The sequence below is a fragment of the Ylistrum balloti genome, unplaced genomic scaffold, assembly GCF_031769215.1.
Source record: "Ylistrum balloti isolate Yb309-2 unplaced genomic scaffold, AGI_CSIRO_Ybal_v1 Utg369634, whole genome shotgun sequence".
NCBI lineage: Eukaryota > Metazoa > Mollusca > Bivalvia > Pectinida > Pectinidae > Ylistrum > Ylistrum balloti.
Window position 1 is genome coordinate 159,595 of NW_026781898.1, and position 24,510 is coordinate 184,104.

General features: G+C 38.8%; 1 protein-coding gene across 1 annotated transcript in view; it reads left to right on the forward strand.

Annotated features, from left to right (window-relative positions):
• The window catches only part of LOC132552724 (midasin-like), a 110,249-nt gene that overhangs the window by 48,316 nt on the left and 37,423 nt on the right, over positions 1–24,510 (forward strand). Inside the window, exons 51-72 of the mRNA XM_060216920.1 lie at positions 802–887; positions 1,956–2,080; positions 2,591–2,730; positions 3,262–3,449; positions 3,819–4,144; positions 5,892–6,032; positions 6,737–6,957; positions 7,552–7,978; positions 10,455–11,056; positions 11,339–11,360; positions 12,007–12,168; positions 15,144–15,335; positions 16,519–16,821; positions 17,200–17,390; positions 17,751–18,009; positions 20,174–20,462; positions 21,592–21,836; positions 22,167–22,262; positions 22,556–22,650; positions 22,958–23,069; positions 23,203–23,380; positions 23,896–24,005. Of these exons, the coding sequence (XP_060072903.1) occupies positions 802–887; positions 1,956–2,080; positions 2,591–2,730; positions 3,262–3,449; positions 3,819–4,144; positions 5,892–6,032; positions 6,737–6,957; positions 7,552–7,978; positions 10,455–11,056; positions 11,339–11,360; positions 12,007–12,168; positions 15,144–15,335; positions 16,519–16,821; positions 17,200–17,390; positions 17,751–18,009; positions 20,174–20,462; positions 21,592–21,836; positions 22,167–22,262; positions 22,556–22,650; positions 22,958–23,069; positions 23,203–23,380; positions 23,896–24,005 (4,510 nt within the window). The remainder of the gene's footprint in view (positions 1–801; positions 888–1,955; positions 2,081–2,590; positions 2,731–3,261; positions 3,450–3,818; positions 4,145–5,891; positions 6,033–6,736; positions 6,958–7,551; positions 7,979–10,454; positions 11,057–11,338; positions 11,361–12,006; positions 12,169–15,143; positions 15,336–16,518; positions 16,822–17,199; positions 17,391–17,750; positions 18,010–20,173; positions 20,463–21,591; positions 21,837–22,166; positions 22,263–22,555; positions 22,651–22,957; positions 23,070–23,202; positions 23,381–23,895; positions 24,006–24,510) is intronic.

Here is a 24,510-nt window from a genome sequence, read left to right on the forward strand (position 1 = left end):
CATACAAGTTAATAGCGCTTTTCAATATAAAAGAAGATAAAGTAGAGCCAAATAAGGAATTAAACTAAATGATAAGGCTCTGCTGTCCTTTTAGGATTTGTCAGGGATACTAGGAGCCCAAAGTTTTGAAATCTAGACAGAGATTTAGAAAACAATTGTAACTGATCAAAAAATGTTTGATTATAGATGTAGAGGTGTGCAAACCCAAAAATATGATCCATTTATTAAATATTAGGTACTAATTAAAGATGTCAAGTGTAGTTGTTGGTGTTCTGAACAGGTACCATTCATGAATGTTTAGAAGTGGTATGCAGGGTTAACTGATTGAGACAGCATTGTTACAAGTGTAGCAATTTTTGACAATTACTACATACAATGCCAATGATGATATTGACCCCGTGGTTATGTTAGGGATTGTGTTTTGCTGTTGGGTGCTGTGATAGCTCCATTGGTAGAGCCTTGGTCATTGTAATCTCAGATAAAAGGCCAAGGTGTGTGTCTGGGTCCTAACCCAGGAAGGTTTGTGCTTCTAGTGAAAGTCTTGGACTTTGTAATCTGAGATGAAGGGAAAAGGTGTGTGGTTGAATCCATACTTGAGAAGATTGGTGCTTCTCATCAAGCTAATAGTCCTTGGCTCTAGAGGTTGTGCCCTTCTGACAAGACACTTTACACAGTTGCTCTAGATATTGATGGGCGTTGCATACTTTATTCAGTGATGTAGCCACCAGCTCCTTTCTGTTCTTAGGGCAATAAACCAAGCAGATAAACGGTCACACTGTTTTAAATTCCATTGTTTTGTAGGTTTCATATGATGCAGACTGCCTTTATCAAACTGAACTCAGCTTCATATGAGGCTTTGCTTGAGAGATTGAGGGCTTTCACAAAAAGTAAGTACTATTTCTGGAGTATGTAGACTGTTTATTAGTGATTGATCGGTAGGAAATAATGGAAAATTAATGGAAAAAGGATTTGAATGCGATCATTGATGTCAATATTAGAAGATTAATAGAAAGAAAAGTTTAGGAATGAAAAAGCAGAAACAAGGCACTTTACTGCTCAAAAATATACATAATATGTATGATTCTTGATTAAGAAGCTGTTAAAGATTTGAAAGTGTTCAGTACTCAATAAATAAAACAAAAACACATTTGAATAGATTCAAAGCTTCCAATACTGAATGTGGTAGATATATATGAAGAGAAACATTTATCTTATATTCTGTGGTTAAGCTAGGAAATGTATCATAGTTCATGGTGAATTTTTGTACATAATTCATGATAAATTTTTGTACTGTGCCTTCAATTACTAAGAACGAAAAATTAAAGGAAACCATTCCCATCACAGATGTTTACTGAGGGTTATTGTACATCAGTTAACAGATATGAACAGTAAGGACTTTTTCAGTTGTTAGTGATCAAAGGCATTATTACATGATGAACCAGTGTATAAAATCTGTTTCATCTTTTATCAATTTCATTTGCTTTGTGTTTGTTTTTCAAGGAAACTTAATTTTATTATTAGTAATTTGTACTGATTTAAATAAACACCAGGGAGCAGGGGCGGGGGGAGGTGGAGGTACATTGTCCTGAAATCGATTAAATCCGGTAAATTCTTCCTAGAACTGCCATGGATACCTGTGGTATACAGAGTCCTCATTAAATGGATGTAACATAACTGTCGTGCTCACTCTTGACGGCTATGATTAAAATAAAGTCAATGATTTCTTGACAATAACAGATGTATTTTTCTAGAGAGCTAAAAAACACATGTATATTATTTTATTAGTCCTGGAAAAAGTCTATGGTGCCGACATGTTACATCTGACCTAAACACTGGGGTTGTGCTTATTGTAGGGAACAGCATTGATTTATAATTTGACTGGACAGCAACACATATGGGTGTGCTTATTAGCAAACATATATTTAAAGCATTGTAAGTTTGATATTGTATTACAGAATCGGCCCTAGGTAGACTAGACCACGCAGAGCTATGTGATATGTATGTATTGTTATCACAAAAGGAGGAACTACTAAAGGTTATTGTGTCCCTCCAAGTGTCTGAGTACACAGATGTGGTCAAGGTCAGTATCATTATCACTCATTTAGCATGGTGTCACATATATTGTCTATTTCTCCTTCAGTACTGACGTATAAATCACTTGAAGATAATGTCACAAATTTCTGGTTCAATATTTCTTTAACTTTCACCTACAAGTGTCATATTTTGTTTGTTAGTACTGTTAACATTGGAAAGATTGCTGTCCTGAAATACACTTTGACTGAAAGTAGAGGACTGTTTATTGCTGGCAATACCTTATATTCTTTACTCCTAAATGAGATGGTATTAGACTGTTGTAGGTACTGTGACCTTTTTACTGTGGCCTTGACTGTAGTAGGTACTTTGAAAATGACTGTTGCAGGTATAATGACCTTGACAGGATATTTGACTTTTATTGTTGAAAAAACTGTCACCTGAACTATTATATCTATTGTGACCTTGAATGTTGTGGGTAGTTTAACCTCGACTGTCGTAGGAACTGTCATCTTGACTTTGTTTAGGTTTTTCGATATTATGACCTTGACTGTTGTAGGTACTAGATGCAGTGACGTCGTGGTGTCGACTGTTGGAGGCGTGTGAAGGTTCAATAACTGGTGAAGAAATGGAGTACCATTACATGACTTTACACTGGCACATGTTCTACAAGAGGACCTGGCTCCTTCTCAAAGACAGGTAACATTAATATTAGAGTAGTGTCAATTTATTTTATTATAAAATGTGATCCAGCTTTATGCATGAAATACATCTACATAAATACCCTAGGTTTAGAAAATCTTTCTTTTACTTTGTCAAAAGTACAAGTTGCTTTTATTATAGGCATTTATAAAAGTTTTTTACTTATTACTTAAGATGATTTTTGTGATGAATGTAATTTTATATTTGTCGTCTCGTAGTATGGAAAGTGTTAAAAAGGTTCATGTTTAATTTTATAAAAAAAATTCAAATATCACTCCCTTAAAGCTCCATAATTGATCAAGTTGTTGAATTTGGTTTCAATAAATACTGTATTACCTATTACATGTAAGATCCTGTTGATGTACATAAAGATTTGAGAAATTCTTATTGTTCTGGTCTTTTGCTTTCTCCCTCCAGCCTTCCACACCACTTGCATTCTGTAGTCAGTCATCTTCACCCATCCTTTGCACACAACGACAAACAATTTGTGCACCTCTGGAAATCTATTGGTCATCCTGCTCCATTCAGGACACAGCAGCAGGCAGCGATGGCCTTGACCTTATGTGAACTGTGTAAAGCATGTGATCTGGAGGTTGAGACAGTTGCCATAGTTACAAAGAAGAAAGTGAAACTTTTGCTTTGTGGTGGTGTAGAAACTATGATGACACTGCAGAGGGCCCTAACTGATGTACTCGGCAACACTCAGTGTATTGATGGTGAGTTGTATTCATGACATTTGCTGCGTATTGTGAACTGAAATCTGTCATGTGTGGTTTGTTTTTTCATTTTTTGATTTTTAATGCCTTTATAATTCCAACTTCATTTTCATCGTTTACTGAATCCCTCTTATGAGTTAAAGAAAATATCTGGGTTTTTTTCAAAGTTCTCTTCTGAAAATTTAAAGCAAATGATCTTCCATGTACCTACCATAAACAAACAGTTCATGGAAAAATTTATGTATTTAAAGATGAAGTGAGAAATAATAAAAATTTATTAGATGTTAATTCAGTTTACTCTGAAAAGTAGGTATATTATCAAGCTTGGATGCTATTTTTTTAAGATGGTTAATGTTTGAATGCTTTCAGATGAGTACCAAGTGAAGGAGAAACAGATTCAGGCCACTCTGAAAATGTTTGGTTTGGATAAAACTATTGATGACGATATGGCTTCTGATATCCAGTCTCAACCAGAGAATGATATGGTTGTCCGTTCACCATGGCAACATGTGTGTTTGTGGCCTCTTTTTGAATATGCCACCCTGGTGGCAGAGACAGCAATTGTGCCACAACTCTACGCTGGTGATGTGTCTGATGGATGTAACACTTTCAACGATTTTTGTCTGACCTTTACCCCGGTATCCCCAACACAGATCAACAAATACAGCATGCTCGGACATACTAACCACCAGCAGGTAACAGTTATGGCACTGGTCACTCAACATGTAACAGTAACAGCACTGGTAACTCAACAGGTAACAGTTACAGTACTGGTCACTCAACAGGTAACAGTTACAGCACTGGTAACTCAACAGGTAGCAGTTACAGGACTGGTAACTCAACAGGTAGCAGTTACAGTACTGGTCACTCAACAGGTAACAGTTACAGCACTGGTAACTCAACAGGTAACAGTTACAGCACTGGTAACTCAACAGGTAGCAGTTACAGGACTGGTAACTCAACAGGTAACAGTTACAGCACTGGTAACTCAACAGGTAGCAGTTACAGGACTGGTAACTCAACAGGTAACAGTTACAGGACTGGTAACTCAACAGGTAGCAGTTACAGGACTGGTAACTCAACTGGTGACAGTTACAGTTCTGGTCACTCAACAGGTAACAGTTACAGCACTGGTAACTCAACAGGTAACAGTTACAGTTCTGGTCACTCAACAGGTAACAGTTACAGTACTGGTCACTCAACAGGTAACAGTTACAGTACTGGTCACTCAACAGGTAACAGTTACAGCACTGGTAACGCAACAGGTAACAGTTACAGTACTGGTCACTCAACAGGTAACAGTTACAGTTCTGGTCACTCAACAGGTAACAGTTACAGTACTGGTCACTCAACAGGTAACAGTTACAGAACTGGTAACTCAACAGGTAACAGTTACAGAACTGGTCACTCAACAGGTAACAGTTACAGTACTGGTCACTCAACAGGTAACAGTTACAGCACTGGTCACTCAACAGGTAGCAGTTACAGGACTGGTAACTCAACAGGTAACAGTTACAGTTCTGGTCACTCAACAGGTAACAGTTACAGTTCTGGTCACTCAACAGGTAACAGTTACAGTACTGGTCACTCAACAGGTAACAGTTACAGTACTGGTCACTCAACAGGTAACAGTTACAGTACTGGTCACTCAACAGGTAACACTTACAGCACTGGTCACTCAACAGGTAGCAGTTACAGGACTGGTAACTCAACAGGTAACAGTTACAGCACTGGTAACTCAACAGGTAGCAGTTACAGAACTGGTAACTCAACTGGTGACAGTTACAGTTCTGGTCACTCAACAGGTAACAGTTACAGTTACACTGGTCACTCAACAGGTAACAGTTACAGTCACAGGTAACAATTACAGTACTGGTCACTCAACAGGTAACAGTTACAGTACTGGTCACTCAACAGGTAACAGTTACAGCACTGGTAACGCAACAGGTAACAGTTACAGTTCTGGTCAATCAACAGGTAGCAGTTACAGGACTGGTCACTCAACAGGTAACAGTTACAGTACTGGTCACTCAACAGGTAACAGTTACAGTACTGGTCACTCAACAGGTAACACTTACAGCACTGGTAACTCAACAGGTAGCAGTTACAGGACTAGTAACTCAACAGGTAACAGTTACAGTACTGGTCACTCAACAGGTAACAGTTACAGCACTGGTAACGCAACAGGTAACAGTTACAGTACTGGTCACTCAACAGGTAACAGTTACAGTACTGGTCACTCAACAGGTAGCAGTTACAGCACTGGTCACTCAACAGGTAACAGTTACAGTTCTGGTAACTCAACAGGTAACAGTTACAGTACTGGTAACTCAACAGGTAACAGTTACAGCAGTCTTAAATTCACCTTATTTCAATTTTATTTCAGAAAGGGAAAAAAATTAAAGCATTTTTTAACCTTTTAAATATTGATATTTTCCACAGATATGTCGGATGACCCTGCATAAACAGTTGTTCAGGAAAACATGGAACTGCACTGCTGTGAAACATATAGACTCCTGGCTTCTCTGGGGTGAACGGGATGACCAGGATGATACATCAAGTCATGTCAAGGACAGCCTCTGTGTATGTTGTAATGATTTATCACACGATTTCTGTAAATACACCCATGTAACATTTAGTAATCACTGTAATTAGCCTGTAGTGAAGGGGCTGCCACAGTATCACAGTCTCCCTGAATGCATTAAATGTTCCCACAGTGAAGAAGTTGTTTGTACTGTAGAGCCATGAGCTTGTTTTCTGTAAAAAAAAATTTGCAGAGTTCATGTAATCAGTGTTTGGTTGTGTAAAATAAACAAGTTTCATCAATCTTATATGAATGGAGACTCAGGTAAGATCCTTTATTTAAAATTTTCTTACAGTGAATTCTGGATTTTCGGACAAATCACATTGTGAAGTTTGTATTGTATCAAAATCATACAATGAAGGCTTCAGGTATCCTGATTAGGATGTTTCACCAAAAAATTATTTTGAAGGCATATTACCTAATGCTTGGTAACCTGATAAATATTGTATATGACGTAGGCTTTAGTGTGTTTGATATCTAGTAACTTGTATTAATTTCAGGTATGGCAAAAATAAGAAAACTGAAATTTTAACATACCAGATGCAAAAAGAGAATTTAGTAACGATTGAATAGAAACAATTATTGTTATATTATATAAAGTTTTAATATTTGCATTATTCTTTTCTCATATTCTCATATGTGTTACACATAATGTTGGTCCTCAAAATCTCGGTAACTTGTATGCTTCATATCTTTCATCAAGGGTCCATATTCATTCCATATGGCCACGCCTACCTACACTGTGTGTACCTTTCTGTGTGGAGGTGGAGAGGAGAAGAGGTGCCTGGGGTTTGCCCCATCTGACCTTCACTGTTTACAAGTGTCATTAGGACATTGGCAGTCCCAGGCTCAGAGACTGGCTCTTGTTGCCAGACATCTTTGGTCACATGGTCCATTGATGTCATGCCAGCAGTACTCACCATGGTAATTGTTCACTTTTCATTTGGTAATTTGTTAATATTTGCTTTTATACTTTCAAAACGAAGAAAATTGATACAGTTGTAGTTTGTTTTTTCTTTCATTTTTTCTTACCATCAGATTAGCTCTACAGTAAGAGTAGAGGATGATGGAATATAGTAAGTTTCCAGACAGGTCTGTATTTTCTGAGGCAAAGCTGAGGGTAACCAGGACCCATCCAGTCCCTTCTTTAAATGTTTAATTATAATGATGCTATAATGATATAGCTTTAACTACAACTAGTGTTTTAGTTCTGAAGATGTACTTTAGTTGTCCGACTGTAACATTGGAAGTCTACACTAACAGCAGTATAAAAGTAAATGGGGCATAGGTAGATCAAATTAGGTAATTAGCATGAGGAGAGGGGGCTTGATGACATTGTGAACAAACACAAAAGCTAAAGCCAGAGAAAACTTCATTTGGCCAAGTTTCATATCCATCTGTATTATGTCTCTGTCATCTTTTGTCAAACCAAAACTGACAGTGTAATAGATTTAAGCAATGCCTTTTAGAAAGTGTGGATAAAGTATATCAATCATGACTGAATTTTTTTTTTCACAGGTTTTTAGAGAAGCAACATTTACTGGAGGTATTTGTCTTTTTCTTGAAATCTGCCACCATAATTGTTTCCCCTGACATGGGGGAGCACTCTAGAACACTCGTCAGTGAAATCCAATCCATGGTGATGAAATGGAATCAAGCCATGAAACATGAAGGCGGAGGTGAGGTTGCTATTGAGCAGTTCTTGAGAGAAAGACTGGAATTGTTTCAAAGTTGCTTGACTGAAAGTTTACCTGATCTAGCATGTCTGATCCATAGGAGTTTCTATAGCTTGTATAAAGTGTTTGAGGAACCACCAGTTAGTCTGATGGATGTGGGAACAGCCTGGCTCCACCTGGGCCTCCTACAGAGAAGGCTGTTGGTGCCAACTATCGGTGTGGATCCTGTAGAGAAAGTGGCAGTTAAACTCAAGTATGCCAGGCAAGAGGTATGTAACATATGTGTTATTTATGATCTTATATCAAAATTCTGCATATAAAATGATTGGCATTTACTTGTTAATTTCAGTTAAAGTGGAAAATTAATTCTTTTTTGTGAATGAAAAGAAGCATCAAGGAAAACATCTTGATCAAGGAAATAAACAACACCAGTGTCTTGAATTCTCCCCCTCCCCCCCTCCACCACACTCCCCCACTCTTTTGTAGCACGATGTCTCAGTAGATAGCACTCAGATATCACAAGCTCACATACAACCAACATGTGTGGTATGTTTTATCTATCTGAATTCACCATTCATCGCTTCTGAACTTTGTTCAAATGTCCCATGAACTAGATGGAAATATGGCCCTTATTCCCTGTTTGTGTCCCTTTGTTCTAAAGTTAGCTTCCTAGTTCCACTCAATGACTGCAATGTTTCATGTCTGATATACAGTCTGAGCTGTCATAACGGCCACCTTAGTTAGACGGCCACCTGCTTATAACGGCCGTTTTCAGACTCTCCCAATCGTTTTTGCTCATTAATGATACCTAATTTACCGGCCACCTGTCTAACGCAGTCAGCAGCCACCCTTTTCGCCCCCAAACTTGCGATCGAACCTCGTTTAAACAGCCGTTTTGACCACAAGTCATTTGACAAGTTTTCTTGACTGTGAGTCACGTTTTCTTGCCATGTGAACATTCCTACAAAGAAAACAGCTGATGGCATGTAAACACAATTCACCATGCATTTTGTATTGAGTTTGGCATAATACAAACTTTGAAACTTAAATTTCGTAAGTGTCAACTTAATCACATGATTAAGGAATTGGATAGAACCACAAAAAGTGAAATGTTGAGCGATATATCGCTTCTGGACACAATTTACTGGGTAAAGAAGTCGTGGGATGAGGTGGAAGACTCAACTATCGAGAAGTGTTTCAAAAAGGCGGGGTTTGACTGAATGACTGAGAACACAGACCAAACCACAAACCCCCAAGTACAGGAAGAGAGTGACAATGCTGATCCCACGGGTTGCGATGACGACGACAACGATGATGATGATATCCCTTTAAGTGTTGTAAAAATGTTGCGTGAAATTTTCGGATGTGACTTTAAGGAACTGTGGTTGATCGACGAAATATCAAAACTTGCGATGATAGTTTGACCAATTGGGATAACCCAGCCTCCTCAATACTGGCACAGATTGTGAATCAGAGGAGACATGATATCGAAAGTGAATGTGACAAGAGTCGAACCAGTTATGTTAATGAACGATTTTATTCATTCTTTGGCAAAAATAAAAAAGTTTGCAATACAGGGGGCAAATGTGATATTCTGTCTTGTCTTATGGAGATTGAAGATCTGATAGCAAATGAATTTATTGACAGCCGTTCGAAAAAATCAGACATCCGCTCTTTTTTTCAATAGCTTCATTAAAACTTGTACATGCCTTCCTTTCAATTTTGTTCTTTTGTATTTATAGTTCTGTAAATTTGGTGGTTATTTCAAGAATAATGAGGGCGAACACCATATCCGGTTCCATCCATTTATTAGGTAAAAACCCTAAAGACCCCCAACAATGGGTTAAGGGTCCTAAAGTAACATAGGGCTCGATCGTAGGCAAATGAATGATATCATTGGATCGTAGATCTAGATGATTAAATTTACGGGACAAATGTGTTCGTAAGCCGGACGGAGGTTTCAATCGTCCGTAGTAGTCAATGTCCCCTTTGTCCACTAAAAAACCCGCCAAATACAGACAAAGACCAAAGAACGAAAACGAGACAATAACTGGACATATATAGACACACTACGTCACACGGGCAAACTGGACATATAGACGCAACATATATACATACATTTATAACGATCACAGACGGCGCGAAAATCCCAACGACGCGACGCTAGACAACAGCGGCCAAAATTACATAAAACTTAACCCTATTACATCCTCCCCCCGCTAAGGAAAAGGGACGCCCTCGTCACCTAAATTATACAAGGATAATTCACACCATGTCAACATTTGTTGATATACTTATCAAAGAGAATAGCTTACATACTACATATTAACATCACTAAATATTCAATTCTGAAATAGATTAAAAGCAAATATCATTCACGACAAACATAAAGTGAAAATGTCGCAATCACTGATAAAATGAATTACAAACTGTCAAAGGTAAACATAAATATCAAAATAAGAAAAGACGTTTAAGGCTTATATATCACAAATGATTCTGATTAAAGCAGTGGTAGCATCTGGATTAATTCTGGAAAACACACCTTCCTTTGCCAAGTTTTCCAAAAGCTTTGCCTTAAGGTTCCACGAAGCAACATTTACTTGCGAACTCTTTGCTCCTCCCATTACAAATTCACCCGAAGTTTGCCATTGTGGCGGTCTGGAAATTCTTGTAGATCTTCGGGGAAGAGGCACCGGACGCTCTGACACATGTTCCTCGTTCGTATGAGATTTGTCTTGGTCCAAGACATCATCAGTTGGGATGACAACTGTATCCTGCCCAAGTTCACCAGTCGATGACACTACTGAGTCTGACTTCGGAACATCATCTTGTTTTACGTCTTTATTGGCATCATCTGCTGGTCCTCCCTCCTCAGTAGAGAACTGGTCGTCACCAGGCGGACCAGTGGCAGACACAGGAGAGCCTGGATCGTCATCCGGATCCCGTACTGCCGTATCGCCTTCTTCATCATCTGACTCCGAACTGCCAGCTGTACAAGGTGCCAATAAAACATTTGTATCCTCGTTGTCAGAGTCTTCTATATCTGCGAGGGCTAAGTTTGTGTTTTCCATGGAAGGCTCAACCTTGCTATCCAGATTATCCAAGGACATTTCTTCGTGTGGAATGTATCCTATAGGCAACAGGTTGTTTCTGTGTAAGGTTCTTGTCCTTCCCTCTGCTGAATCTGGTTCCACTACGAACACAGGAATATTCGGGTTAGGTTGGTTAATCACTGTACAGGCATCTTCCTCCCAAAGGTCTTCCAGTTTGTGCTTCCCATCAAAAGCAAGCTTCTTCACCAATACACGATCTCCAACCTTAATAGGCAATCCTCTGACCTTCAGGTCGTAATGGGCCTTCTGTCTCCTTTTCGCTTTCGATAGCATCTCTGAAGCTAAGTCGTAACTGAAGGTTAATCGATCCTTAAGGTCCTTGGTGTAGTCGGAGAGAGTCTGTTCTTCTTTAACAAGTCCACCTAAACCAAACACAATGTCCAATGGTAGACGAGGCTCTCTTCCAAACATGAGATAAAAAGGTGAAACTTTAGTAGACTCATGACGGGTGCAATTGTAGGCGTGGACTAAAGATGGGATATATACCTTCCAATCCTTCTTTTCTTCTGGTTTCAGGGTGCGAAGCATAGAGATGAGGGTACGATTAAACCGCTCAGTAATTCCATTTCCCATGGGATGGTAGGGGGTAGTATGTGATTTCTCCATCCCGAGAAGATCACAAAGTTCCGATATAACTGAACTTTCAAAGTTTGGGCCTTGATCAGAATGTAGGCGTCTTGGAATACCATAGTGAATGATGAAATTGTTGTAAAGGGTAGCAGCTGTTGTCTTCGCAGTTTGGTCTCGAGTTGGAAATGCCTGCGCGTACTTTGTAAAATGGTCTGTGACAACAAGGACGTTGGCAAATCCTCCTTTACATGGTTCCAGAGACAGAAAATCCATGCACACTAACTCAAGCGGATGAGAAGTGTGTATCCCAACCAAGGGTGCTCGCTCATTCCTCGAAGTCTTAGCTCGGATACAGCGTGGACACTCGTTGACCCACTCCTCTACATCCTTCGTCATGTTGGACCAGTGGAATCTGTCACGTAGTAGAGATAATACCCTGTCCCTCCCAGGATGTCCTATGTCATCATGGAGTCCTTTCAAGGCTTTCTTGATGTAGGCCGAGGGTAAAACTAGCTGGTAGTGGTATACACCATCTCTATTAACCTCCTTAAACAGAACGCCACGACGCATCGTCAAGCTGTCAGCAATCTTGAACATCTGGGAATTCTCTTTAGTCGCAGGAAAATCTCGACGATTCGGTTTCCTGTACTTGGATACTAACTGCATCCATGGACGCAACAACACATCTTGTCGTTGGACTCTTCTCCAATCCTTTGATGTCATCTTCTCTAAATCACCAACGCAAGGATCCTCAAGGGCATCAGCAACTTGTGCAGGTGAACAAAGACTTTCCACAAAAGACAGCGAAGAATTGATGGACTGGCTAACTGCACGGACAGAATCCATGGTCATCGGAAGCCTGGAAAGTGCATCTGCATCAGCATTGCTTTTTCCTGGCCGATAGCGAATGTCGAAATCAAAAGCAGCTAACGCAGAAACCCATCTGTGTCCAGTTGCATCCAACTTCGCTGACGTCAAGACATATGTTAAAGGGTTGTTGTCCGTGAAAACCGTAAATCGTTGTCCATAGAGATAATCGTTAAATTTCTCAGTAACAGCCCATTTAAGCGCAAGGAACTCTAATTTGTGGGCGGGGTAGTTCCGTTCTGATTTGGAGAGTCCTCTACTTGCGAAGCTGATTGCGCGGAGACTGTCACCCTGATGTTGATATAAGACGGCTCCTAATCCCTGTCCACATGCATCAGTATGGAGTTCAAATGGCTGGTTTGGCTGAGCATATCCAAGTACTGGTGGTGTTGACAAACAGTCCTTAAGCTTCTGAAAGGCTTGCATCTCAGCTTGACCCCATTTCCAGTCGGAATCCGAGTTCTTCTTTGTCTTGTTCTTCTTTCCTCCAATCTTGGCACAAGCAGGTAACAGCTCGTTCAAGGGTTTAGCAATCTTAGCAAAGTCCTTGATGAACTTCCGATAATACCCTGCAAAGCCCAAAAAGGCACGGACTTCCTCTGGAGTAGTGGGCTCTGGCCAGTTCAGTACCTTCTCGATCTTGCTTGGATCTGGTGAAATTCCCTCCTCAGAAATCATATGTCCAAGGTACACTGCTCTCCTTTGGAAAAACTTACATTTCTTCGGAGACAACTTCAAACCGCACTTTCTTAATCTCTGAAGTACCTTTTCCAATCGGCGAAGATGTTCCTCAAAAGTGTTTGAAAAGATAATGAGATCGTCCAAGTAAATCAGGCAGATGTTGAGATGAAGGTCCCCTAGGCATTCCTCCATTAACCGCTGGTATGTTGCGGGAGCGTTCGACAGGCCAAATGGCATCCTGGTATATTCATAAAAACCAAGGGGCCCAACTGTAAAAGCTGTACGTTCCTTATGACAGTCATCAACCTCAACCTGATGGTAGCCTGACTTCATATCCAGGACTGTGAAGTATCTTGCTCCAGACAAACACTCAAGAATATCCTCAATTCTGGGCAAAGCATAAAAATCACGTATCGTCCTCTTGTTAATTTCTCTGAAGTCAACACACATACGTAGTTCTCCGTTCTTTTTCTTGGCTAGAACAACTGGCGAAGACCACGGGCTGTGTGACGGACGGATGATCCCTATGTCCAGAAGAGTATGGAGATGGTTCTTTACTTCCTCGTACATTGATGGGGGTATCCTTCTGTGTCGTTGCTTGATAGGCGTTGAATCATGCATGTCTATCCTGTGCCTAACTGCATTGGAAAATCCAATATCCTTATCATTCTTGGAGAAGATATCCTTAAAGGACATGATGAGTTGTCTCCCCTCCTCAATTTCTGTAGCTGAGAGAAAATCTTCATCAATCTCAATCTTCTCCATCAACTTTTCTATCTCCTCTACTTCATCTGTCTGGTCATCCTTATCCAGAATGGTAACTGGTGTAATCTCACACAGTAAAGCCTTTGGCGACACAGATAAACACCTACTGGTAGTGTTAGCAAGCTCCACCTCCACATTCCTATTTCCTTGGTAATGGTAGGAGATCAATCCAGGAGTAATATCCAAACCTTCTGAGGTAACACAGTCTGTGGCTGGCTGGATTATCGCACAAGTGGGATGGTAAGGTAATTCTCTATCGGAGTAAGTCTTCACCTTCACCTGGGTATTAATACTGTAAAACATCACTGTCTTTACTTCACTGAAATCCCAATGTTGTCACTGTCATTCACGTGTTGGAAACCGGAAGTAGGGTAAACCGGAACACTATACTAGGGTGCGTAGTACAATCAGGAGTAAAGGAACGGAACTGTCCGGATCAGAAATTCTGCATCACGGTAGGCTGTCTCATCCGTTCATCTTACTGTCGAGTACATCTACGTGGGCGCCAATGTAAATTTGGTGGTTATTTCAAGAATAATGAGGGCGAACACCATATCCGGTTCCATCCATTTATTAGGTAAAAACCCTAAAGACCCCCAACAATGGGTTAAGGGTCCTAAAGTAACATAGGGCTCGATCGTAGGCAAATGAATGATATCATTGGATCGTAGATCTAGATGATTAAATTTACGGGACAAATGTGTTCGTAAGCCGGACGGAGGTTTCAATCGTCCGTAGTAGTCAATGTCCCCTTTGTCCACTAAAAAACCCGCCAAATACAGACAAAGACCAAAGAACGAAAACGAGACAATAACTGGACATATATAGACACACTACGTCACACGGGCAAACTGGACATATAGACGCAACATATATACATACATTTATAACGATCACAGACGGCGCGAAAATCCCAACGACGCGACGCTAGACAACAGCGGCCAAAATTATATATATTTATATAAAACTTAACCCTATTACAGTTCTGTCATAAAATAAAGATTGGTCTGTCTTCAAATTACATGCTTACAAGATAATAAATAATAACAGATGATGTTTTATATCTTATTATTAAACTGTATTCAAATATCAATGTGCAAATTGCCGCAACTTGGGTTCGAAAATAAGGAACATCAATTAAGAGGCCACCTCTCTAAAGGCCACTTTCATAATTTCCCAACAGTGGCCGTTTAATGCAGGTTAGACTGTATGTTTTTATGCTCCTGTCAGTTTATGACGGATGTGGATATAAGGTCAATCGGGTGCCATCCTGTTGCATTTGGTCCTGTTTAGAATCATTACATTGCTTGAAATAATTATTCATGTAATGATAGTTATAAGATTATTTCTAATTCAGAATCAAAACTTTTACTTTGGTTCTGTTCAAATCACTTGTAAACAGACTATGATGTGTATACTTTCTTATGTGATGTTACAGCTGGCAGACATACAGGCCGAGCTGAGTGTTTATGATCAACATCATCTTTCAACCACTGGTCAACCCCTGTCCAGTCTACCTGACTACTTGGTACATCCACGCATACCTTATTTGGTCGCCATGACAAAACATCTTCAGGAAAAGATCACCAAGCTGGAACTGCAGCAGGCATACCGACCAAAGCCTTCTAAGGTTAGTTAATTATTGTGAATCATGACCTTGTAAAGTTAAACATATCGATAGAGATTTGACTAGATCTGGATGTTAGAGGATATTTTATTAGCCCACCATCATCAGATGGTGGGGTATTCAAATCACCCTGCGTCCGTGGTCCGTCCGTCTGTCCGTCCGTCCGTCCATCCGTAAACAATTCTTGTTACCGCTATTTCTGGAAAAGTACTGGATGGATCTTTCTCAAATTTCATATGCAGGTTCACCTTGGTCCCTAGTTGTGTATTGTACCTTTTTTGGATTGATTTGAATTCAAGATGGCCTACAGGTGGCCATCTTGGATTTTGGAAGTAAAAGTTTGTTACCGCTATTTCTGAGAAAGTACTGGATGGATCTTTCTCAAATTTCATATGCAGGTTCCCCTTGGTCCCTAGTTGTGCATTGTACCTTTTTTGGACTGATTTAAAATCAAGGTGGCCCACAGGCCGCCATCTTGGATGTCGACAGTAATACAGCACAAACATATTGTCCATTATCCACCTGTAACTGACTGCTATCTAATATTACTTTGGGATCTTTTTCAAATGATATTTGCTAATAAGTGCTTAATAAAAATATCTTGTGCCATCATTGAGTACATTCAATGAAGACCAGTTCATGAACATTTACAACATCTGTAACAAACAAAAAATAATAAACAAATCTTCAAGAACTGAAAATAGATCCTCAAATGGTGGGCGCCAAGATCCCTCTGGGATCTCTTGTATTTTTATTGCTGAACTTGGGAAAAACTACTCAAGCGATTGTAAAACAAAATAATACTTAACAAGTGATATTATGTACATAATGTTCTAATTCAGTCGTTTTCATACAAGTACAAAAGATTTACATGCACTAATTCATAAATTTAGCATCTGTTGCTTGAAAGTTGTTTATTTTTCAAAGTAATTTTACAATATCTTACCATCTAAAATTTCATGGCCCCCAACAAACATAAAACCCTGTTTTATCAATATAAGCACATTCTCATGATCTGGCTTCAGTGATTTGTATAGTGTTTTTCATATGTTCTTCATTGCTTGAAATGATTCTATTTTGTATATATGAACACATGTGCAGGGTGCTATGTGAAAAGCAAGACACTTTGCTTTATTTGTTTACTTTGAAACTTGGCTTTGAAATGAAATATTGAAATACATTTCAGTTTAAGTTTCTTGTGAACGACCTCAAGGACTATTTATCAAGTGTCGGGAATGAGGATCACATTCTTCAACTCCAGTGTAGACTTACATCTGTCACCACGACAACAGGGAATGAGTTTGCCGAGGAAAAGATGTGGCAAAAGACTCAAGAATCTTTCCTTGATAACCTAGATTCCCGGTACCCGGAGTACCGTGATTTAGTGACCCCATTTAGTCTGACAGTGATGTTAATTAGGCATGGTATGCGTCTAGTCACAGGAAGTGCTCAGCAGCAACTAGTCAGGCAACAGCTGATTGGTCAAGAGGTAAGATATTGTAATACATATAATAATGTATATGGAATAGCATGTATTTGATAAAACTTTACAATGTGAAGAAATTCAAAGTGTTCAGAACACTCGGCAAATTAAAACTTGGTTATCTGTCGATTGCTATCAGAAACTTTATTTGTAGGGTTTTGAAATTTGGCCCACTATGCAATTCAGAGCAAATAAACTTTATAATGGAGTTAAAGAGGATTTTTCATTGTAAACGTGAATATTGTTTCGCAGAAGGACTGAATTTTTTGTCATTTCAAAATTTCGATGAGGCTATTGCTCGTTAATTGTTTGTTATGGTCAATCTTTTCCATAATCCTGCCTCTAGTGATATAGTATTAATATAGAAAGCCCTTTACTTTGTAGTCACATGGGAACCTGGAGGAAAAGTTGCTGATGATGGCCAAGTTCCCAACAATATCTGAAGCATATCCTAGTAACCTTGATCTTGTGAAATCTTTAATCTCTGACCTGACATCAAGCTTCCTTCTGACTGTGATTCAGAGAAAAAACACTCAGGACACTAAATACCAACAGAAAAAACAACTGATTTCGAGGTAAAACAAACACACCAGAACTTGTAATATGATATAGACTCTGTTGTAGGTCGGCCCTTCTTGATTCAACATATACAGTTTTCATCTTGTGAAGATCTGAGGTTGTTCGTGGTGCAATTACTGTCCGTGGCAGTTTGTATTTCTCTGAAACTGGAGAAACAGACTGTTTGGCCCTTGAGCTAGACACTTTTCCCTAAAAATTTGCCATGGTAGCCATCTGCTGACCCTCCAGTCTGTTGTTCGGTGAGGTAGCTGATGGCTGTTATAAGGAGAAATGATCCTAAATTTTGATTGGTCAATTATCCCAGAAAACAAACAGGAAACCTTGTTTTCAAAGCCATAATGTTTGCCTTTTACCAGGTTACTACATGCCAGCCTTGACCTTTTGAAGTCAGACAGCCTAGTGAGGAGGGAGTTGACACCTGATTTGACCTTCACCTTGTCTGTATTGTTCCATCAATTTGTGACATCTTGGCAGAAACAGGAGGAAGCAAGGAGAGAGCAAGAGAGGGAGGAAGAGAGTCTTTACAGATACAAGTCCAAAGTCCACGGAGATGAGCGACACATAGATGTCATTGAAGAAGAAGAATTTAGAAGCCACTTTCCAACATTTGTTAATGTGAGTGTTTACTTTTATTCCCATATCACATTCATATCTTGAACTATCACCTACACCTATTATCAATTTTTGGGGCTTTCTCATGCTGCGCATATCAATTTGGTCCATTAGCCCCAAGTCGCGGGTTTTTCAATTCATTTTCTACATACATAGTTTCGTATAGTACAGTTATAGTGCATCCGTACAGGACCATTTTCGCCTGGTTCTTCAGTAGAACTCAGGACCTCGCCTGGCGATGTTACCTAGACTGTGTACTATTTTAGCAGTCTTCGTTGTACAGGACTCCTTCGCCTGGCAACAAGCTGATTTTACTCATTTTCAAATTTGTCATGTTTTATTTAATAGTTTAAACCTTCATTCTCGATCAACCACTGTTCAAAATTTTCATTTATACTTCTCATACCTACAACCAGGACCACCTTTTCCTATTTCGGACTAGGACTCGCCTGCATGTAGGAATCATACTCATCTTCATTCATACATCTGGTTATCACATAAAGCAGCGGAGACAGCCCTGAATGGAAAATTTTTATATGTTTTCATGTTGTCCAATGTTATGTATATATATATGCTTTGTTATGATCTTATTAGTATGGTTTTTATATTGGAAGTGTTCATTACAATTTTCTAATCGTATATCCATCGTTTGTTGTTGTTTATAAATTATTGTTTAATAATTTAATTATTAAACTTGGTTTGTAAACTACTGATTTCTACCATTATGCTACCTTAATTATCTATGCCTAGAGGTCTGTCACATACATGTGTTTACTAGCTAGCTCTATATATATAGTCAGTTCTGACCTTTAACCTCGTTTCTGTTTGTTTACATTGTATGCATACTAATGAGTATTACCATATTTAGTATCACTTCAAGATAACGAGCGGACATGTTGTACATCTGTTGTGCTGACTTCATTTTTTTGTTGGCCACCACCATCCCCGTCCACACTACCATGGTACTTATTGGAGGTTTTGGCTGCTGTATGTGATCGGTCTGTTAGCCCCAAGTCGCGGGTTTTCAATTCATTTTCTACATACATAGTTTCGTATAGTACAGTTACAGTGCATCCGTACAGGACCATTTTCGCCTGGTTCTTCAGTAGAACTCAGGACCTCGCCTGGCGATGTTACCTAGACTGTGTACTATTTTAGCAGTCTTCGTTGTACAGGACTCCTTCGCCTGGCAACAAGCTGATTTTGCTCAATTTTCAAATCAGTCCATTAGCCCCAAGTCGTGGGTTTTTCAATTCATTTTCTACATACATAGTTTCGTATAGTACAGTTATAGTGCATCCGTACAGGACCATTTTCGCCTGGTTCTTCAGTAGAACTCAGGACCTCGCCTGGCGATGTTACCTAGACTGTGTACTATTTTAGCAGTCTTCGTTGTACAGGACTCCTTCGCCTGGCAACAAGCTGATTTTACTCATTTTCAAATTTGTCATGTTTTATTTAATAGTTTAAACCTTCATTCTCGATCAACCACTGTTCAAAATTTTCATTTATACTTCTCATTCCTACAACCAGGACCACCTTTTCCTATTTCGGACTAGGACTCGCCTGCATGTAGGAATCATACTCATCTTCATTCATACATCCGGTTATCACATAAAGCAGCAGAGACAGCCCTGAATGGAAAATTTTTATATGTTTTCATGTTGTCCAATGTTATGTATATATATATGCTTTGTTATGATCTTATTAGTATGGTTTTTATATTGGATGTGTTCATTACAATTTTCTAATCGTATATCCATCGTTTGTTGTTGTTTATAAATCTGTAAATATCAGTTCATCTTTGTAGAATTTTGGTTTCCTCTCAGTTGAGTTTAATAACAAAAAATTTATTTAAGGCAAAGTAAGAGGAATATCAGCTCCTGATGGCAATCAATGGGTTACACATACAGGTCAATTCTCATCCATGTTGGTGTCATAATTTCACAAAAATATATACTCACATAAAATAAGCAAATTTCCAAATCCTCGATTGAATGAGTAACCTGTTGTAGCTTTTACGTGAGATAAGGTATGATGTGAAGTTGTCAGATAGACATTGAAGGAACGAAAAAATAAAAAGATACTCCTATCTCCTTCACACCAAAGATAAACATGTAAAATATGTTGACTTTATATTCAGCTGAATTGTTTTTTTGTTGTGAAGGAATTTGTTGACATCACTGGCAAAGACACACTTGAGGAGTCAGAAGAGATGGAGACTCCAAACAATGTCGGAGGAGCTGAGCAAGAGGAGACAACTCCGGACATGATCACTGAGGAGGAGATGTACCATGTGTATCAGACTCACCACCAGGTGTTCACCTCTCTCTGTCAGACTAAATGGTTACCACGACTACCAGCTCCTCAGGTGAATACACAGGACCTGGTCGCGCCCTCCTTGTCCACCTACTACGTAGGGAGTGTCATGGCTACCCTAACCTATGATATCTTATGTAAGTGATTGCTTTGAAACATTTTGAAATTCCAACACCTTCTAAACTTATTTTGATTTTGCAACTTAAACTGATCTAAATGGTCTTGATAATGAATTGATGAGAGAAAATGGAGAAAAGCCAAATTTTTGTAAAATATTGTTCGCTCGCCTGGCCCAAAGGGCAAAGTGAGGTTATGCCATACCGCAGCGTCTGTCGTCTGTCCGTCGTCCGTCAAGTCCTGCGTCCGTCAACTTTTCATTTAAACAACATCTTCTGAAAATCAAAAGGCGTACAGTTATCGTATTTGGCTGGAAGATTCCTTTGATGAAGCCCAAAAATGTTTGCAAAAAGAAATGACCTTGACCCATATTCAAGGTCACAGAGGTCAAATGTGTTAAAACATGTAAACAACTTCTACCAAAATACTGGAAGGCCTAGAATCATTATATATAGCTGGAAGATTCCTTTGATGAAGCCCAACAAAGTGTGCAAAAAAAATAACCTTGACCCATATTCAAGGTCACAGAGGTCAAATGTGTAATAAAACTTTAAGCGACTTCTTCCAAAATATCGGGAGGCCTAGAATCATTATATATAGCTAGAAGGTTTCTTTGATGAAGCCCAACAAATTTTGCTAAAAGAAATGACCTTGACCCATATTCAAGGTCACAGAGGTCAAATGTGTTAAAACCTTTAAACAACTTCTCCCCAAATACCGGAAGGCCTAGAATAATTATATTAGGCTACTATGTTCCTCTTTTGGTGTCCTACAGAGTTTGCTAAAAGAAATGACCTTGACCAATTTTCAAGATCACAGGGGTCAAATGTGTTAAAACATTTAAACAATTTCTTCTGAAATATCGAAAAGCCTATAATCATTACATTTGGCCAGTATGTTCCTTTTATGAAGTCCAAGAAGGTTTGCAAAAAGAAATGACCCATAGTCAAGGTCACAGGAGTCAAATGTAATAAAGGTGGAACATATGCACAGATATAGTGCTGTTGGTCATAAAGATCCAGGTGAGCAATACAGGCCCTCTGGGCCTCTTGTTTTCTGTGTAGATTTTCAATGAAAGTACAGTGTTTACCAATTGTTGCACAAAAGTGATAACAGCTAAGCTAATGTTTGATTTCTAATTTTTTTCAGCTAACAAAGTAGATTCACAAATTATTGGAGGGCATCTGTTGGCAACAAGGCTGATTCTGGAGCAGATTACTCCATCTGTGTCCTGTGGTAATGACCTTGAACGGATGAAAGGAAAACCAACATTTGACATCTATCATGACCCAAATGTTTCAGAGGTTGTCCAGTGTCGACCAGTACTGCAACGCCTGACTACCCGTGTTCAGGAGCTACTTTCTGAATGGCCAGACCATCCTACTCTCAGACAGGTAATTTCAAAGATTAATTTTAATTCAAGGGGACTAGTATTAAGAGATTTTCAAATTTAAAGTAGAATTCAGGGGCAATAATTCTTTTGGATTGGCCACGTAAAAAATTATCACAGGAATTTATTTTTAAAAGAAAGAGAGAGAGAAGAAAAATTAAGATATAGTATCATCAGGGAGGTGGCCAATCAAACTATGAAGTCTTATATATATACTATTATGTAGTCATGATTGATCATTATCGGATCTGAAATACGCCATATGCCCACTGTGCTGAAATTTAAATATCATTGCTGTAAGCACTTAAACAAAAATTGAATTTGATCTTTTCAGCTAACAAAAATTACAGATAGGATCTTAAACTTCCCAGTGACGTGTCCCATAATGAAGTTCCTGACAGGTCTAGAATTACTATTAGAGAAGGCACAGGTAAGTTAATCCTAGGTTCATCCTGTGATCTGTTTTCCTATAATGAAATTCCTGACAAGCCTTAGACCTACCTTTTGAGAAGACCAAGGTAAGTCAATCCTAGGTCCATCCTTCATCCTTAATGATGTATGAAAGATTGTGATATCAACATATTTCTAGTCCTTAACCTTTAAATAAAACTGTTAAATTGAATGCTGATTTTCAGTTAAATATTTAAAGCTACCAACATTCACATATCTCTGTGGTGTGCCTGTATTGATGGTTGTGAAAATTTGTTGATATTTCATCTACAGGAATGGGAGAGCAATGCAGCACGACATGTATCCATGGCAACTCAACTGGCAGATGTATCACTGCTGATCATGCAGTGGAGGAAGCTAGAGCTCAGGTAGGTTCTCTTGTTATTCATTTAGTCATTAGATTTCAGGAAAACATTCATTATGGAGTTTTAACTAGATTTTCATGTGACTACCATTTGGGAGGAGAAGCATATAGCTTAAATTCTAGGGACTATTTTTATCATCAGAAGTTTTGATTAATAAATATCTTCTTAATCACTTAATGTTTTCAGGTGCTAACATCAAGGTCAAGGTCACTGCTAATATTTGTAGTAGTCATTCTAATGTAGGGTAATTCAGGTACTTAATTGTGTCTTTAGAAAGTTTGTTACTCTTGATATTTTTACCTCCTAACAGTTGTTGGAACCAGTGTCTGGAGTCTATCAGGAGGAAACATAAGTGCCAGACAAGCAGGTGGTGGTTTCATTTGTATCAGTTGATTCAAGCCTTCTTGCAACACAGATCACAGGTAATACAAACATTTGACATCAGTGAAGAAATAGTAAAAAATTATTAATACTAATTGTGAGTTTTAACTTCCCTGAAATACATGACAGCTGTATAAATATAACAATAACTTGTTATAATTTTATTTTGTTAAGATGCTGGAGGACAATCAGGATACTGAACCTGAGGAAGGAGAGAGTAACCAGAATGAGATTCTTAAGTCTCTTAAACAGTTCATGGAGACAGCTAACCTTGGTGACTACAGTGTTAGATTGGGCATGCTCAAGGCTTTCCACTGTCAGTTGGTTGTCATAGAGACATCCCCAAAACAAGGTCTGTATCCCAGAAAATTGATGATATTTTTATAAGAAATGTGGATCTCGGAAAACAATTTTTTCCACAGCATTTATGTAAACTTGACTTAATCAGCACAGAGGCATTTAAAGATATATCAGTTGTTAAAGAGAAGACAAGATAAATTGATGCTTTATCATATTATACATTTATTATCATTATCCCAGGGAAACTCGATTGTTTCACATATAAAGTAATGATTTGTCGACACTACTGTATACATGGATTATGAAAGTGAACATTAAAGCACCATTAAAATTTTCCATCAAAAAGAAGTAAAAGTTCATTTTAATGACATGCTTATTTGTTCATGTACAGAAGTGTGAAGGAAAAAATACCAACTTTTCCATAATGTCTGTTAGTTGTAACGGAAAAGAAGAATAACTTGCTACTGTAGACAACATCAACAATAACAATAGTTTATAAATAACTAATCGGAGCTCAATCCTGTACAGGAAATACAAGATGTGTTATCTATCTGTTCTGTCTTACAGCCACACTGGTTTCATTCCTGTGGAATCTACACCAGTTCTATGATCAGTTTACTAATGTTGTACAGAGGGAACTAGACAGACAGATATCTCCTGTACTGAAGGAACTCAAGGTGAGTGATGAGTTTACTAATGTTGTACAGAGGGAACTAGACAGACAGATATCTCCTGTACTGAAGGAACTCAAGGTGAGTGATGAGTTTACTGATGTTGTACAGAGGGAACTAGACAGACAGATATCTCCTGTACTGAAGGAACTCCAGGTGAGTGATGAGTTTACTAATGTTGTACAGAGGGAACTAGACAGACAGATATCTCCTGTACTGAAGGAACTCAAGGTGAGTGATGAGTTTACTGATGTTGTACAGAGGGAACTAGACAGACAGATATCTCCTGTACTGAAGGAACTCAAGGTGAGTGATGAGTTTACTAATGTTGTACAGAGGGAACTAGACAGACAGATATCTCCTGTACTGAAGGAACTCAAGGTGAGTGATGAGTTTACTAATGTTGTACAGAGGGAACTAGACAGACAGATATCTCCTGTACTGAAGGAACTCCAGGTGAGTGATGAGTTTACTGATGTTGTACAGAGGGAACTAGACAGACAGATATCTC